Source organism: Pempheris klunzingeri, chromosome 14 (assembly GCF_042242105.1).
Source record: "Pempheris klunzingeri isolate RE-2024b chromosome 14, fPemKlu1.hap1, whole genome shotgun sequence".
Lineage (NCBI taxonomy): Eukaryota > Metazoa > Chordata > Actinopteri > Acropomatiformes > Pempheridae > Pempheris > Pempheris klunzingeri.
Genome location: NC_092025.1, coordinates 10,815,998 through 10,831,571, shown reverse-complemented (window position 1 = coordinate 10,831,571; position 15,574 = coordinate 10,815,998). Strand labels below are relative to the sequence as shown.

At 44.2% G+C, this 15,574-nt stretch overlaps 2 protein-coding genes across 2 annotated transcripts in view; one reads left to right on the top strand and one right to left on the bottom strand.

Annotated features, from left to right (window-relative positions):
* Positions 1-7,158, top strand: part of LOC139212609 (ephrin type-B receptor 4a-like) — a 34,443-nt gene extending 27,285 nt beyond the window's left edge. Inside the window, exons 8-17 of the mRNA XM_070843081.1 lie at positions 867-1,032; positions 1,396-1,489; positions 2,794-2,858; positions 3,018-3,131; positions 3,535-3,782; positions 3,895-4,110; positions 4,477-4,626; positions 4,953-5,146; positions 5,578-5,736; positions 5,960-7,158. Coding sequence (XP_070699182.1) covers positions 867-1,032; positions 1,396-1,489; positions 2,794-2,858; positions 3,018-3,131; positions 3,535-3,782; positions 3,895-4,110; positions 4,477-4,626; positions 4,953-5,146; positions 5,578-5,736; positions 5,960-6,068 — 1,515 coding nt within the window. The 3' untranslated portion in view covers positions 6,069-7,158. The remainder of the gene's footprint in view (positions 1-866; positions 1,033-1,395; positions 1,490-2,793; positions 2,859-3,017; positions 3,132-3,534; positions 3,783-3,894; positions 4,111-4,476; positions 4,627-4,952; positions 5,147-5,577; positions 5,737-5,959) is intronic.
* Positions 1-15,574, bottom strand: part of il13ra2 (interleukin 13 receptor, alpha 2) — a 310,420-nt gene that overhangs the window by 106,898 nt on the left and 187,948 nt on the right. The gene's annotated exons all lie outside the window — the stretch shown is intronic.

Genomic DNA, 15,574 nt, shown 5'->3' with positions numbered 1-15,574 from the left:
AGGAGGTGTGACCAGACTTTTGAGCATTTAGTTCTCTCCGCCATTGTCACTAAGAGCAGTGTGTGTGTGTCTCTGTGTGTGTGTGTCTCTGTGTGTGTGTGTGTGTGTGTGAGAGAGAGAGAGAGGGGCAGAGAAAGCTGGCATCTCCCGTCACACATACAACAGGCTCAGACAGAGAGATCTCTTGGAGTGAAAATGCGTCATAGATGAATGTCTTCATCTAATTGCAAATTATAAACTTGGTGGTTGGTGAGATAAAATGTACAAGCCTTTGGGTTTATGTTTCTGTAGCTCAAACAAATCTACTTTCCTAATTTCACAAATACTAAAAACAGAACTGACAACGTCGGAGCTTATCGATACTGTGATCTTTAATGACGTAGCCCCGGGGCCTGATTAACACCGGGTTTCTGTACCCATCCCTGCTTAAGACCTGACCATTTAATTTCTGTGAGTAAGACTTTGTTTCAGCGTATACAGTATACAGCACTCCTGTGGGTGTGTGTCTGACATTTCTATGGCTAAGCTTGGTTTTTTTTTTGCACTGCACAAAAACACACAGGTAAAACCTGACTCAAAGCACCATCATACAGCTGAGACACAAGACATTTGAGTGTGAATGAAAGAAATATGCAACTTCCCCCCAGCATATTGGCTGACATGCCTCTGATTAAAACTGTGTAATAATTGTAGTTTAACAGGGAGTTATAGTAGAGGATATTTGAAGTCCTATAGATGGCTGTTTCTTGCCTTTATAGCAGACTTTATGGGTGTTTTTTTTTTCCCACAGTGATCTCTGTCATTTTCTCACCTATTCCAGTTTTCTGCTCACTTCCACTCCCGCTAACTCTGTTTTCCTTTGGTAGGAACGACGTAGTGAAGATCAGTGCCACTACACTGAGAGTAACCGAAACCAGGCCGTGCTGACGGACCTGCGCAGAGCCACTCAGTACGAAGTGCAGGTTCGGGCGCGCACCATGGCCGGTTATGGCAGCTTCAGTCCTGCAGCCATTTTCCGCACGCTTCCTGACGGTAAGAAAAGTGCACTCTTGCTCTTGAATGGATGGAGTTTCACACACATTTCTCTTTTGTTTCACACATTTTTTTTCATTTCTATTGGGAAGGTTTTTCCCATTCTTTCATGCACAATCAGCTCCTGCACAATTTCTTGCTATGAATTCGTTGCCTGTCCTTGTCCCTGTGTATTGAGTTAGTGTCCTTGTATTTAAACTCTTTAATATAATGAATTCCTGTAGTGTTCTTTCCTTCCTTTTCATATTTTTCTATACCACTGATGTAAACCTCCTATCATGATTTCTGTCATTACCTGACTCTAAATCGCTGCCTGTCTTGTTTTCTTACTTCCTTGTCTCTTTTGTTTGTCTCCTCTCTCAGGACAAGATTCACAGTTTTTGGTACCCGGCATCCTTATCGCTGCTGGGATGCTGCTGCTTGTCACTTTTGTCTTTGTGGCCGCCTACTGCATACGGTGAGAACAAGGGAAAGGGAAAGGGAAAGAGGCGAAGAATTAGATAGATATGGAAGGGAAAGAAGCTGACAGAATAACAGGAAATGGAAAAAAGGGGAAAATCAAACAACCCATAACAACCGTGACCCCAATTTTACAGTTTTGCACCACTTTGTTCTTTTGTTTATACAAATCATATCTTATCAACAGTGGATTTGCACCCTGTTACCCACACCATTTTTTTCTGTGTGAGGCAGTTCAGACACAAAGCAAAGCTTATGATGTCTTTTGCTTGCACAGCTAAAAGTTATCCTGCTCATTAGAACATTTTCCTTAGGCGTCATTGTTTGAGTAAATAGTGTTGGATGCCATCAGAGGGAGAAAGGGAGAGTGTGTGTGTGTGTGTGTGTGTGTGTGTGTGTGTGTGTGTGTGTGTGTGTGAGAGGGTGAGACGACGACAGAGGCAGAGGGCAGGGAGAGACAGGATGCAGGCGTCCCAACCCTGTTTCCACAGGACAGGAGAACAATAGCTGTGACCTTGTGACACACACACGTACACTTACACGCACACACAAACCAGTGGCTGAGGCCCAGATCTGCCACTAACGGAGGGTGGTGCATTATTGCTATTTTAGGCTTATGAGGTGGGAGAGGGAGAGAAATGGAGGAAGGCAGGGATCCAGTAGCTACAGGGTTGTTACAGTCTTGCAGGGATGAGTTTGCGCCAGCAGAATTATAATGGAGCTGCTTGTGTCAAAGAGCAGAAGCATCAGGCTTGGCTCAGGTATTTCCCGTTACTACGAGCCATCGTGTGTTGTGCATCTGAGGATTATTTAAGGCTGACAAAAGCCTTTTCTCAACAAGGCAGACTGTTTGTGTAAAAAAAACAACAACACTTTTGACAGTCAGTGTCCTTACAGGCACTGTATCTCTGTAGACTAGAGGGTATTGGTCTGTAGCTGAGCTGACCTCTGACCTCTCTGTGCATGGGGCCAAGACAGCAGTTTTCCCTTAGCGGATCAATAAATTATCATAATTTGCAGTGCTTAGTTGCAGCATTTAAACATAAAATAAAAACAGTTATACAATGTGTTGTTTTTCCCTCATTTTTGCTTTTTTTAGAGTTTGTGTTTTAGTCAGAGAGGCATTTTGTCAGCGTTATTGCATCTGAACAGTCGCATTGTAAGACCATTGATTTGCATCACATTAGCCTGATAAAGCATTAGGACTGCTTGCCTGAAAATAAAGTCTAACAGCCATTCTTCAGATAAGTGCGCTGCCATCCTAATCTTATTCTATTTACCCCTATCTCTCTCTGCCTGCAGCAGACACAGCCAACTGAAGGATCCAGAACTGAGCGACAAAAACAACCAGTACCTTGTTGGCCAAGGTAACGGATTAAGGGCACGCACGCTAAACCTCAGCTTTGACTTACAGCTCTTTCACATCAAGAAAATCATATTTGATGTGCCCGGGCTCATTGCCGCTCATAATACTCTAACATTTCCTCTGTTCCTTTCCCACGACTCTGTTTGTCTTTCTCTCGCAGGGGTCAAGGTTTATATCGACCCCTTCACCTATGAAGACCCTAATGAGGCCGTGCGAGAATTTGCCAAGGAAATTGATGTTTCCTTTGTCAAGATTGAGGAGGTTATTGGTGCTGGTAAGCCCGGTCATATGTTTTCCCCATTAGTCACAAATGTTTAAACTTATTACTGCTCAACTTTTTCTGTGGGCCCACAGACTGAAGGTTTTCTTTTTTTGTAGCTTGGCAGATTGTCCTCTAACATCGTTAAAAATATATCTAATTTACTAAGTTAAATTGATTCTGTGACATTTAAAAATGTCTGTATTCTTTATCAGTCAAAATTCAACAGTGCTGGGTAAATGAAGCAATTAACTGATAAATATGTCAGCAATATTACCAGCCTTTATTGAAATCAAAGGGCAGCTCTAGCCGCAAGCGAGCTTTAGGTATGCAGAGGACAACTGTCACCCCTCAGTGTGGTAAGCACCTGTTAAAGAAAAACAGCCCTAATATGTGTTTACGTGTCTGTGTGCTGCAGGAGAGTTTGGAGAGGTGTGTCGAGGACGGCTGAAGATCCCAGGGAAAAAAGAAAACTACGTAGCAATCAAGACACTAAAAGGAGGCTACACCGACAAGCAGAGACGGGACTTCCTGTCTGAAGCGTCCATCATGGGCCAGTTCCAGCACCCCAACATCATCCACCTGGAGGGGATCATCACAGCCAGCTGTCCGGTCATGATCCTCACGGAGTTTATGGAAAACGGAGCCCTGGACTCTTTTCTACGGGTCAGTGTGGACACACGTAACACACACTGAAACACACAGCCGCTTCACTCGCACACTGAAACACACAGCCTCCTCACTCACTCTCCACCTGAACTGTTTCTCTCCTCTGTAGCTGAATGACAGCCAGTTCACGCCCATCCAGCTGGTGGGTATGCTGCGCGGCATCGCCTCCGGTATGAAGTACCTGGCAGAGATGAGCTACGTCCACCGGGACCTGGCTGCCCGCAACATCCTGATCAACAGTAACCTGGTGTGCAAGGTGTCCGACTTTGGCTTGTCACGTTTTCTGCAGGAGAACTCCTCTGACCCGACCTACACCAGCTCTCTGGTGAGATGACGATTCTCCTCAGATAATAAACACACCGAAACACCATTGTTAAAAACAGCTAGAGTATATCCGCCTGCCAGATAGTATTTCTGTTTCAAATCATATTCATGATATTAATTCACAAAAGCTAAAAATTATTTTGTTTCCGCAATCATCAAAAAACGATTAGTCGTCCAGCAGGTGAACGGCTGATTGGAGCACTGATGAATTACAACATGATGAAATGAAATATATTACTATAGTATAAAAGTTCACTATTTTGCAGCATTAACTTGAAGTTATTGTTTTACCTGCCTTACTTTCTCTCTCAGAGCCCTTTTATGACCATGTTTGTTTTGAAGACCTGACTTCTTCTTTTCTGTGCAGGGAGGTAAAATCCCAATCCGCTGGACAGCACCAGAGGCAATAGCCTTCAGAAAGTTTACCTCAGCCTCAGACGTGTGGAGCTATGGCATTGTCATGTGGGAGGTCATGTCTTTTGGAGAGAGACCGTACTGGGACATGAGCAACCAGGATGTAAGTTTAACCAAAAGCCATTCTTGACAATGATTTTTAAGGTTCGGCGGGCACAACATGAAGCCGAGCTTTTCCAAAACAAAATGTAACACTAGCATTCTGCAAAAAGTAGTCTGAACTTTTCAGGGAATCAGTGAAGTGTTTTAATAAAAGCTTAATTATGAGATTGCAAAGCACAGTCGTGCTGAGCACATTGAAGTTCAGTTTCCAAACTTTTTCCCTTTTTCATTTTTTCCCTTCCTGTCTGTACCCACCAATCAACTCAGAATTGCTTTAAATGCCATTTAGTGCATACTTGTTTTAATAATAATTTTCTTTCCTGTCAGGTAATCAACGCCATAGAGCAGGACTACCGGCTGCCCCCACCCCCTGACTGCCCCACTCACCTGCACCAGCTGATGCTTGACTGCTGGCAGAAAGACCGCTCGGCGCGGCCTCGCTTTGCGGACCTTGTCAGTGCCCTGGACAAGCTGATCCGCAACCCTGCATCGCTGAAAATAGTGGCTCAAGAAGGAGCAGGGTGAGTGTGCAGATGTGTTTGGGTGATTGACAGAAAACCTGCATGGTCACAATGGCAGTAAATGCACCGCCTGAGAATGAACATAGAAAGGGAAGCATGTCTGTCCTTTCATAGTGTCTCTTTCTTAGTGTCCACTCTGCCCTCCTGCTGCCCAATCTCATGTACCACCCTAACATCCTGCTGTGATCTGTCAGCCACTTGCTGGGCCTATTTCCCTTCAACCACATTCTGTCTGTCAACTGGTCACATACAGCAGAGGATGCTCCACCCCTGACAAATGCCATTGTTTGTCCCTGTCAGTCACTCAGCCTCAGATTATACCTCCACTTGTCAACTGGAATGTCGCTGCAGGATATATATAAGCTCCTCACTGTTGTTGTGGTGACAGTGTGTGTAAGTTGTCCCTTTTGTTTCTCTCCTCGGTCCCCCAGGCCATCCTACCCCCTGCTGGACCAGCGTGCACCTTTAGCCCTCTCGTCATTTGCTTCAGTGGGGGAATGGCTGAGGGCCATCAAGATGGAGCGCTACGAGGACAGCTTCCTGCAGGCCGGCTTCAACTCAGTGGACCAGCTGGCACAGATCACCACGCAGTCAGTTTCTATCTCCAGTTTTCTAATCTAAACTAATACTTATCTGTGGAAGAGCATTTTTTTACTGTTTAGTTCACACTCCCTGGTTACAAGGTCAGGGAGCAAGCCTCCTTTTTAGTAGTGACAGTTGCAAATAGGCAAAATTTAAAAAAAATTATGAGTGAAATGTTATTTTAATGTCTGTCAAATCTGTCTAATGAGGGTTTATTTTGTCTGTGTTCAGGGATCTGCTGCACATGGGGGTGACTTTGGCTGGGCATCAGAGGAAAATCCTCTCCAGCATCCAGACAATGTCCTTTCGGAACAAGAGCACTGCAACTGTGACCTTCTAGCTCAGCTGCCTCTTAACCTGGGCGTGAACACCAGTGCACAGGTGCTGCCACGCACTGACAGCGCTCTGGAGCCTCACCTGTGCCCCACTTTGAATACAGACTCCAAGAGAGATTGACAGAATTCATCAATGACCAGAAGAAAATTAGAAAAATAAAGATGAGCGAGCCGCCGTCACCCACAGTGATCACGGGATGAAGTTCACGTTGTGCAGACTGACTCATTTTTACAGTTTGCGCTCAGTGTTTTTATATCTACCCGAGGTCAGGAGCCAAGAAATGTGCTAAACCAAGAGGAGAGACAGATCAGAGTTTACAAAGTTTCTGTAGTGTCATTTTCATCAGTGTCATTTTGAAAACGGACAGTTGACTGGTTTGTTGTCCCAATAAAAAGCCCCCTCACCAAAGGAGACAAAAACAAATGCCAGCGCCAGTCCATGGATTTCGATTTTCTTATTGTTGTGTAATTATGACTGAGAACTGCTTTCACCCGGGGTGTCTTGCATTAAATCCATCTGGATTATTTTTCCACACAGACGCCTTCCACGTCGAGACCGAACAGCTCAATGATTTTTGCTCTTTTCTTCCGTTTGATTTCAACATTACCTCCTCTTTACTCAGGTGTGATGTGTAATGCAGACTTTGGAGAGCGCTGTACTCGACCTAATCAGACATGTCTCATACTCCCCAGTCTGGCCCTCCCCTCGCCGGCTCCACAACTTGTGAGGAGAAGAGAGACTCAGAGACATATCGGCACTTTCATCACCTCAGAGTGAATCATAATCATCAGTAACTCCATGTGTTTCTCTTGGAGTGTGGTTGGTTATTTCTACTGCCTGTGTTTCTGCTGGCAGCTCAGTTTTATCATCGTCAGACCGACCAAGGACCAAGTGGACTCAGAGACCAGAGGAAACTGAAGAATTGGTTTTCTTTGTAGAAATTTACCAAGGATGCTATCTGGCCTCAAACTTGTTTTTCTTGATATATCTAATGCATTTTTAATTCTCTTATTCTGTACTCTCCATCTTCCAGTGCCATTCAGTCGACTTTGTGGACTTAAATGCCAATTTTATAAAGCAGAAATCTCTCATGAGTGATGATCTCCTGTCTGATGATTTTAATGTTCCTTAAAGGGTTACTTTGACATTTTGAAGTTGAGTGTATTATTTTCCTTCATCAGCTGCTGGTTGTGAAGCCGGCAAATTGCTTCTGTTGCCTCAAAGCGACACAAAAAAAAAAAAAAAAAACAAGTTTAACATTATTAACATTTAGCATGGAAAACAATGTACCGCTACCAGCTAAGCTAACAGGCTAGCTTGCGACGGGTTGTATCCATTGGTTTCAGCGTGGAATGCTAATAATAAGCTGCTGTTTGATTAGTAGCCCCCCCTCTCATGGCTACAAGTGTTTAGTGAAGAGGAATAGCAGAGTGGGGTTCAAAATGTCAAAGTATTACTCAAAGACTTTGCATGTCTTGAATGACACCTTTTTGACATTTAGGCTGTGTGTACTTTTCCCAGGGTAGCTCACGGACCTGCAGTGAATCAGGAAAATGCAGCTTAAACAGCTCCTTAAACATGCTCAAACACCTATGTTGAAAACAAAACTTACGGAATCAGATTTGTGTTGGAGACACTTTTCTCTGTATCACAAAAAAAATTACTTTCCCTATTAAGAAGTGAGGCCAGTGGAGCAGATTTTTGTTGATAGCTCCTTGAATGTTAATACGGCATTTCTGTCATTTGTTATAATTAAAAATCAAGGGTTTCTCAAAATTGCAATTGATTCAAAATCCATTCAAATGTGGTGATTAATGCACAAGTGTGGTTAAGCGCACCAACAATTAGGTGGTGCTGATGGCTGCACAGTGAGTTCCAACGGTTGTGATTTCACTTGGAAAAAGACAAAATGTTGGTAATAGCGTAAAGTCCTCTTTTCTAACATAAAGTTATGTTAATCCTTAATCAAAAAACACCGGGAATGTCATGCAAGAGTCTGAGAGATTCCTTTAAGGATTATGGGAAATGTGGTCTTCATATTGAAGATCTCACTAAAATCAACTTTGGAATAATGAATAGAAAAAGTATGTTTTGATTACTGTCCTGTGTGTAGGCCAATCTGTATTCAGTATTCATAATAAAAATACACACCAGTGTTAACCATCACTGACTCATTTTTCAGCTCATCGACATTGTCTGATGGCCTCTGAGGATATTCAGAGTCATTCTCACTTCAAGCGGAACATAAAAACTGCACGGCTGTATCTGGACATCATCATACAGACGTCATGGGAAGTTCCTTGGCCGCCTGAAAGTGAAAATCCACAAAATCTCCGATTCAATGACGCACCGTTCTGTCCTGGTGACCCCTGTGACTTCTGTCCTAAATTCAAGGCAAATCAGCACACAACAAAGAGCCCCACCTTTGCTAAAGCACGCTAATGTTCCTGCTTTTGCTCGAGACTTAATTCTCTAATTTAGTTTTATTTCAGCGCTCAGAGATGTGAAGTCAATAAATTCTTTGTTCTCTTGTTTTTTTTTTTTTGTGAGATAATACCCCGTCTGACTTGTCTACAATCATAGCATAAAAATGTGCCAGTGCGATGTCTAATGGGGTGTATTTTTCAGTCTTCTTTGTGGGTCTGGTTGCAAACATGCCTCTCATCTATCCCGTCGCCCCGGTCTTAATAATGAGAGAGAAACAGGAGACTGCGAGGGCGAGAATTGAGACTCGCTCCCCCTACATTTCCCAGCTTTGCTTTCTCGCCGCCTCTCCTCTTGCCTTCTGTTTCTCCAGAGAGCCTTTACCCCCGAGGGCTCGAAGCTTGTCCTCTCCTATGTTTCCCTTCCTGGTCCTCAGCCCTTTTAATCATGAAGAGATGTTCTTTTCTTCTCCTGCGCCTCGGGCTGAGAGCAGCTTATAGCGCAGCATAAGCTTAAACTCTTGCTCTCACACACAATGTTTTTTCTCTCCCTTCCAATCTCCAAAGCTACCATAACCAGGCGAAGCTGCCAGTGCTTCAAGAAGTGTTTATGTTCATTGATTAATGTACTTTGATTATCTCTGTGTTACTGACTCATTCCTCTTGTTCTATTGCTCTCATGTGGCCCACAAACTACAGACCAATGCAAGTGGAGTTTCCATGTGGTGGAGATAAATAACGATGAGTAACTATTCTTGTGAGCATGTTTTTTTCAACCCCGCAGTGTGTTTTCGTGTGTCTGTGTCGGAGTGGTTTTGGCGTTTGAAAGAAAGAGTCAGGCATTCATCTCTGGTTTCTACTTCTGTCAGTGCTTTGCGTGACCTTTGACCCCGATGCATAGTACAAATCTAGCCTCGGCTTTGTCTCTGTGTCTGAATGGCCATTCATTAGGGCTGCTGTTGAGCAGAGAGCGGACCAGGCCAACCAGGTTTTGGCATTTGTGGATTGTGTCATTCCCCTCGCATTCCTCTGTGCATTGAAGTGTGGAGTGTGTATGTGTGTGTGTGTATGTGTGTGTCGGTGGATGGATGGCAGTGGTGGGTGGGGGTTAACCAGTGGGACAGGTACATGTGTGTTTGCAAGCAAAGGGTGGGGTGGGGGGTTTAGGGTGGGAGAGATGGGGTAAGAAACAATCTTAAATGGTTTCACGCTGTCTGCTGCAGTAAATGGCACAGAGAGTCAAAGTGTGATCCTGCATCAAGTGTGCAGTGTTAAAGTGTTAAAGGTGTCCTCAAGCCATTTACTGTTGCACTTCCATAAAGTTGGGGGAGTCCCAAGAGACGGATTTAAAAACAAAAAAAAGTCAAATTTGAAACAGTCGAGGCTGACATGTCCTGAATTTTAGCTCCCACTATGGCTCAAGCACCAACAACACTATGTCCTACAATTCCCATAATGCATACCATACGATTCTCATAATCCATAATCCTCAATGCCTTCTTATTTCAACCCCCACACCTCCAGTTTGTACTACTGGCTCTCTGTTAAAAACTTTTTTAAAAACTTTGGACTAATCGACTAATTTCATTTCTCATCAGTCTTCTCTCTGGATCAGCAGCGTTGCTTTGTTTCCCCTCATCAGCAGCAGCTTGATGAGGAGTTAAGTTTAAGATTGTGTTTCCTGCGCCAGTCTCCTCTCTGCTTCAGGTGCCAGTTTTGCTCCCTGAGATGTCTTGCAGACAATTTGATCGAAATGGCCCAGTGTTTCTGAGCAAATCCGCCGAGCAGCCAGCTAAGATTATTTTTCACCTGTGTACGCAGCGTGATTGTGGTGGAAGATGGGAGGCACATTGCTCGGCAGAGCGCCTCCACTCTGTTTCGTATTAAATCTGATCACTGGGAAAGTTGCCGCTCCCCGCTGTGCTACTGCATATCTGTTGACTTTACGGGAGCTTGTGCCAGGCCATCGCTGTAAATAAGAGTTTGTTGTTAGCTGACCCACCTGGTCAAATAAGAGTTGTCAGAATTTAATTATACTTTCATGCTGCAGTGCAGTTTGACAGGGGATTAGCGTTGTACTTTTCATTATGCACTTAATCCAGTTAATCAGTGTAAACTTTAAGATTACAGGCCCCTGCTGTCTCCTTGCTGTTATTATTATTGTTATTTGTTGTATCAGAGTCTTCAAATGTTGTTATATTATCTGCTTCCAGGCTGTCGCCCTCTGAATTCTTTTACTTTGATATAATCTCAATTTTACTTGAATTTATCTGATTTACCGAGTTAAGAATAAATTTGGCCTCAGCTACAATTATAGATCCGTGTCTAGTCTGCTCCTTCCTGCTCATAAAAAACGATTGTTCATCAAGACAAACAGTTTTCCAATTCATATTATGACTCCAAAACGGCCACGATAGCTGGTGCCCACTTCTCCCTCACCAGACTTCAAAGAACAGATCGCGTGTGCGATGGAGGTGTTTGTGGGATGAGGAATGCGAATATGAACATTAACACCTTCAGGACGAGCGACCGGCCCCTCCAGAGGTGTTTTGCAGGTTCCTGCTCCGTCTCAGCTTTCAGTACACACACAGCAGTCATCCGTCTCCCCTGTGGCGCCCTTTTGTTTTCCACCCCGCTAAGATGTGCCCGTTGCTTTCTGCGAGGAAACGAAAGGAGTGTGACCTTCCCCCGCTTCTTATCCTCTGTGTTTGAATCACCGAATATTCTGAAACTCAATCCACATGCTCCGAGCACGGCTATGCTGTGCGGGGATTAAAAGTAGGGGGGAAACTATCAAATTGCTCTGAAGGTCTGAAGAAGAAGAAGAAGAAGCAGCAGCAGCGAGGCTTCGTGAGAGTGTGTGCGTGTGTGTCTGAAGTTGAGCGAAATGAAATGAAAAAGGCCACGATCAGAAATGGCAATCATGTCCTGTTAAAGATGTTTCTGATCAGTGTGATTGATTCCCTTTTTGAACTCGGCTTACTGAACTCAGATTGATGAGTTTTCTCTTCGGTGTTGTGCTTAACCTCTCACCCAGGCCTCACCTTCATGTCCTAACTCACCCTAACGCCTCCACAGCTCTGAACCCCACAGTATAAATCTTTACCGTCAGCTGAAAAAATGCGTATCCACCAAAAGTCAGCTGAGTAAAAAAACACGGCCTCTTCTTACCGTCAGGCTTTTTTTTTCTTCTTCTTTTTTCGGGACATGAAGAAACGACCAAATAACTTCAGTGGAAAACATCTAAAGGTTTTTTTTTTCTTGTGCTGCAGTGATGCATTGTCTGTTTGTTCTGTTTTTCATGATTACAGCGTAGTTTGGTCTTTATATTTGTATTGTGGTCATAGCTGTTTAGCTTAACTGGATGTTTCCCCTTCTTTCTCTACACTGAAATTATATACTTCATCGTTCGCCAAACAACAGCCTAAATCAGCTATTTTCATACATGTTTGTGAAGCCGATGAGCAGTAAACACTGGATGTTCAAATAAACAGTCACACATATGTGATGTTACTGCACTGACAACTGCTCTTTTCTGTAAAGGCTGAATCTTATTCAGTCACTTTTTAGGCTTCTCACACAGCAGGCCTACAGATTAAAGCCCCCCTCCCCTCCTTCTGTTCCCCTGTGGCATCTCCCCTCCCACCCTCCACCAAACCTACACCCTCTGTTTCAGCCAGGTTCGGATAAATGGCGTCCATCACATCTGTTGATTATGCTATAAAAACATGACCACTCACGTTCATTACTGACCCCGTGAACAAACCGTGTTCTCTGAGCTCACATTGTGACAATATGCAGGGCGTCCAGGAGCGTGTGTGTGTGTGTGTGTGTGTGTGTGTGTGTGTGGGTCCTTGCACCTTTGTTCACCATGTGGAGAGCCCACTTAGAAATCTGAGTAAGGAGCATATGGATATGATTTAACCAGCATCTGGATGCAATACAACCAGGTTTACAGAGTATAAAGTGAGTATGTGTCCAGTGTTGCATGTAATCAGATTACACAAAGAAAGTAACTGTAACCAACTGGGAACACTCTCTTATTTCTATTTTACACATTTTATGTGCAACATCAGTGCCCACCACCCCTCATGCCCACAAAGAAAAGAAAAATGTGCCCCCTCACAAATGCACTGGTATATTTACTGTGTTATGAGCTCCCTCTAGTGGTCAGAAAGTCCACTCTGGTTTTCTTAATAGTGGGAGACAATGTTTGAATTTTCCTCTCATTTATTTTGATTTACACGTCCAGGCTGATCAGTATCAGGGGGAAATAAAGTTGGAAGCTTGATTTATGAGGCAGACCGCGTGGCAGACGTGCGTGTCGGCTGGTTGTCTGCGCGTTTCATCCGAGACATCAGTCCAACTTCACCATCAGAAAACCTGCTGTCTGAGTCGATGGGCCCGTTGTCACGCACACAACGAGGCTGTTAAATGCCCGATTACTTTGATCGGCCACAGTGTGCTCTACCCCCCACAAGAAAAAAACAAAAGCAGGGTGCGCAGCCTGCGCCATCGCCTCCACATGTGTGGATCCACGGAGAGAGCAGCATGTGCGGAACGATCGGGAGTTATGTGCCGTATAACAACTAACAGGGCTGATCTTCTTCGCTCAGCGTGCTTATACAGGTGTTTTATTGTTGAGTTTTAAGGGCGGGGCGCTCAGCGGCATCTTCACCGTGGACGGGTGGTCTGTGTCCGTGACTCACCGCAGGGAGGAGTCGCTCGTCCGCTGTCTCAAAGTGAACCGAAATGTGGGTCTGTCATGATCCACGCAGGGTAACTCCGAGCAGACGTGAGACATCGGGGGCTGCTTCACTCAGCCGCGCTGCTCTGTCGCCCCCTAGCGGCGGTGGGAGGGTGTCGCACCTTGGAGGAAAAGCAGAGTCATGTTGCGCTTGGCTTGGCAGACCTCGGGTGGAGGACTGAGGAGCAGCTTTCTACGCTGCCACGAAGAGAAATTCATACACGTGACATGAAAGCCGTCAGTGTGATGAGCAAGTATCCTGGAGGTCATTACACACACACACACACACACACACACACACAAAAGGTGGCTCTGCAGCACTTCTTCAGGGTGGATGAAGAACCACTGCATTAAAAAGAGCCTGTTCAGCCCCTCCTTGGTTTTCTAGAGGTTCTCTAGAAGTTCTCTAGAGGTTCTCCAGCTTAGTTTAATTGGATAAAGGTTTTCATTTGACAAAGGTGCTATGTAGCACTGTTAAAAGTAGGCACCACAGATGGTTCCCTATGATTTAAAGCTATGGAACAACTTGCAAAGTGCAGTTTAGCTCCACCTTTGCTTGGTGTGAATGATGAGAAACTTTATCCAAATAATGACTTTGTATGTCAAAATATTAACGATCAAAATAATGACTTAGTATCTTAAAATAATGAGAAACTTGTTCATTTTCCTAAATCTGACTAAATATTAACCACTGCGCTGTCATATCATAAAGCAGATTTATGTTTCTAGAGGGCATGGACAAACTGTTTAACCTGAAGGACCCGTGGAATCATTTCCATACAGTCCCTTTGTGTGGTTTTGTTATCTGGCACTCTGACTTTTTCAGCCCGTCTCTGCTCCACCACTTCCATTGCTACGGTGAAATTAATCTGACACCCTGTGCTGCAACAGTGTGTGAAGGTGCTACTGGGTGAGTAACACTGAAACTGGGCAAGGATCTTGAACAGTAGTGGCAAGATTTAAAAAAAAAAAAAAAAAAAAAGTAAAAGTTGGGTTTTTTTCTTTCTCACGAGAGAAAAAAATGCCTCCATCTGCAGCAAACCCACGACTCTCACAAACAACAGATCTCGCCACCCTCTCATCACTGTACAGTATGTACAGGGAGGCAGAAAATAGCATGACTCCATCATAGCTGTGCGCTCTACATTCCTGCGTTACTATATTGTCAGACTTACTAAAACAATCTTTGCACAGTTATGCAACAGATCACTAAAAACAAACTCCACTGTTCCAACCCAGATATCTGACAGTTACACAATGTGGACTCAGAGATCGCTCACGCAAATGCAAACATATATTCTTTCTAACTAATACTTCCCCTTCTGCACATCATAATAATCCCAGTACTTACTGTAGCACTGGTGGAGGCCGCCATGCAGCCCTCTGTGTCCTGGAAACTCTCTCTCTTGTAATTTACAGTGAAGATCAAGACTGACCTCCACCAGCTGCCCGTGTGACTGTGGTCAATCGAAAGAGCGATTATAGCAGCTTAATCCCAGATGATCTCTGCTTCTAAAAGCCACTGCAGCACAGTCAGGAGGGACCGCAGCTTAGGGATAGTGCCTGGCCGCCACGGCCATGGAAAAATGAAGGAAGAGACAGGCGCATGAATGGATTCTCAGACTGTCAATGAGATTGACTTTTGTGCAGTGATGCGTTTTCATTCATCGATTAAATCATTGATGGTTTTTCTTTAATCCTGTGTGTCCAACCTTTGACCTACTATGTGACATGTGAGGATGTGAGAGAACATTTCCACTATCTTCAAAATATGAGTCCTCAGCCCTCTGATTGTTTTCTTTTGCAATGACTCTTAAAAAATACTGCATGCCCACCTTGGGGAATCAAAATAATACCCTCTGCGGTCGTCTTTCGATGAGAGAGAGTGAATTAATGACTTTTATATAAGATATAAATTCATATTTGTTTCCAGGACTGGTCTGTAAACTGGGACTTAACAGATGCACGTAGGAGATTAGAAGGTGGATTTCTTTGCGTATACTGTGGAGAAGATCAGCAATCCTCTCCACCAGCATCATGATTTCATAAACCGCAACCTCCTGTGTTTTCATATAATTTCTCTCTTCTCCTCATTTCATTTAATTTAATTTCATTTTAGCACACAGATGATCCTTTTTTTATGAACTGGACATCACTGGGAAGAGATTTTACTTAGCCCTCTGGTGGAAATAGGTTCACACAGTCTGTGCTCCTTTATTGTTTGTGTGAAAATCAGGCACCGGGGGTTTGGCTCGCACATTAACCCAGACCCGGACAATAACGCTTGGCGCTGGCCTGAAGCCGGCGCCAGGCTTTGGGAGGATGCCACTCTCTCTTAGC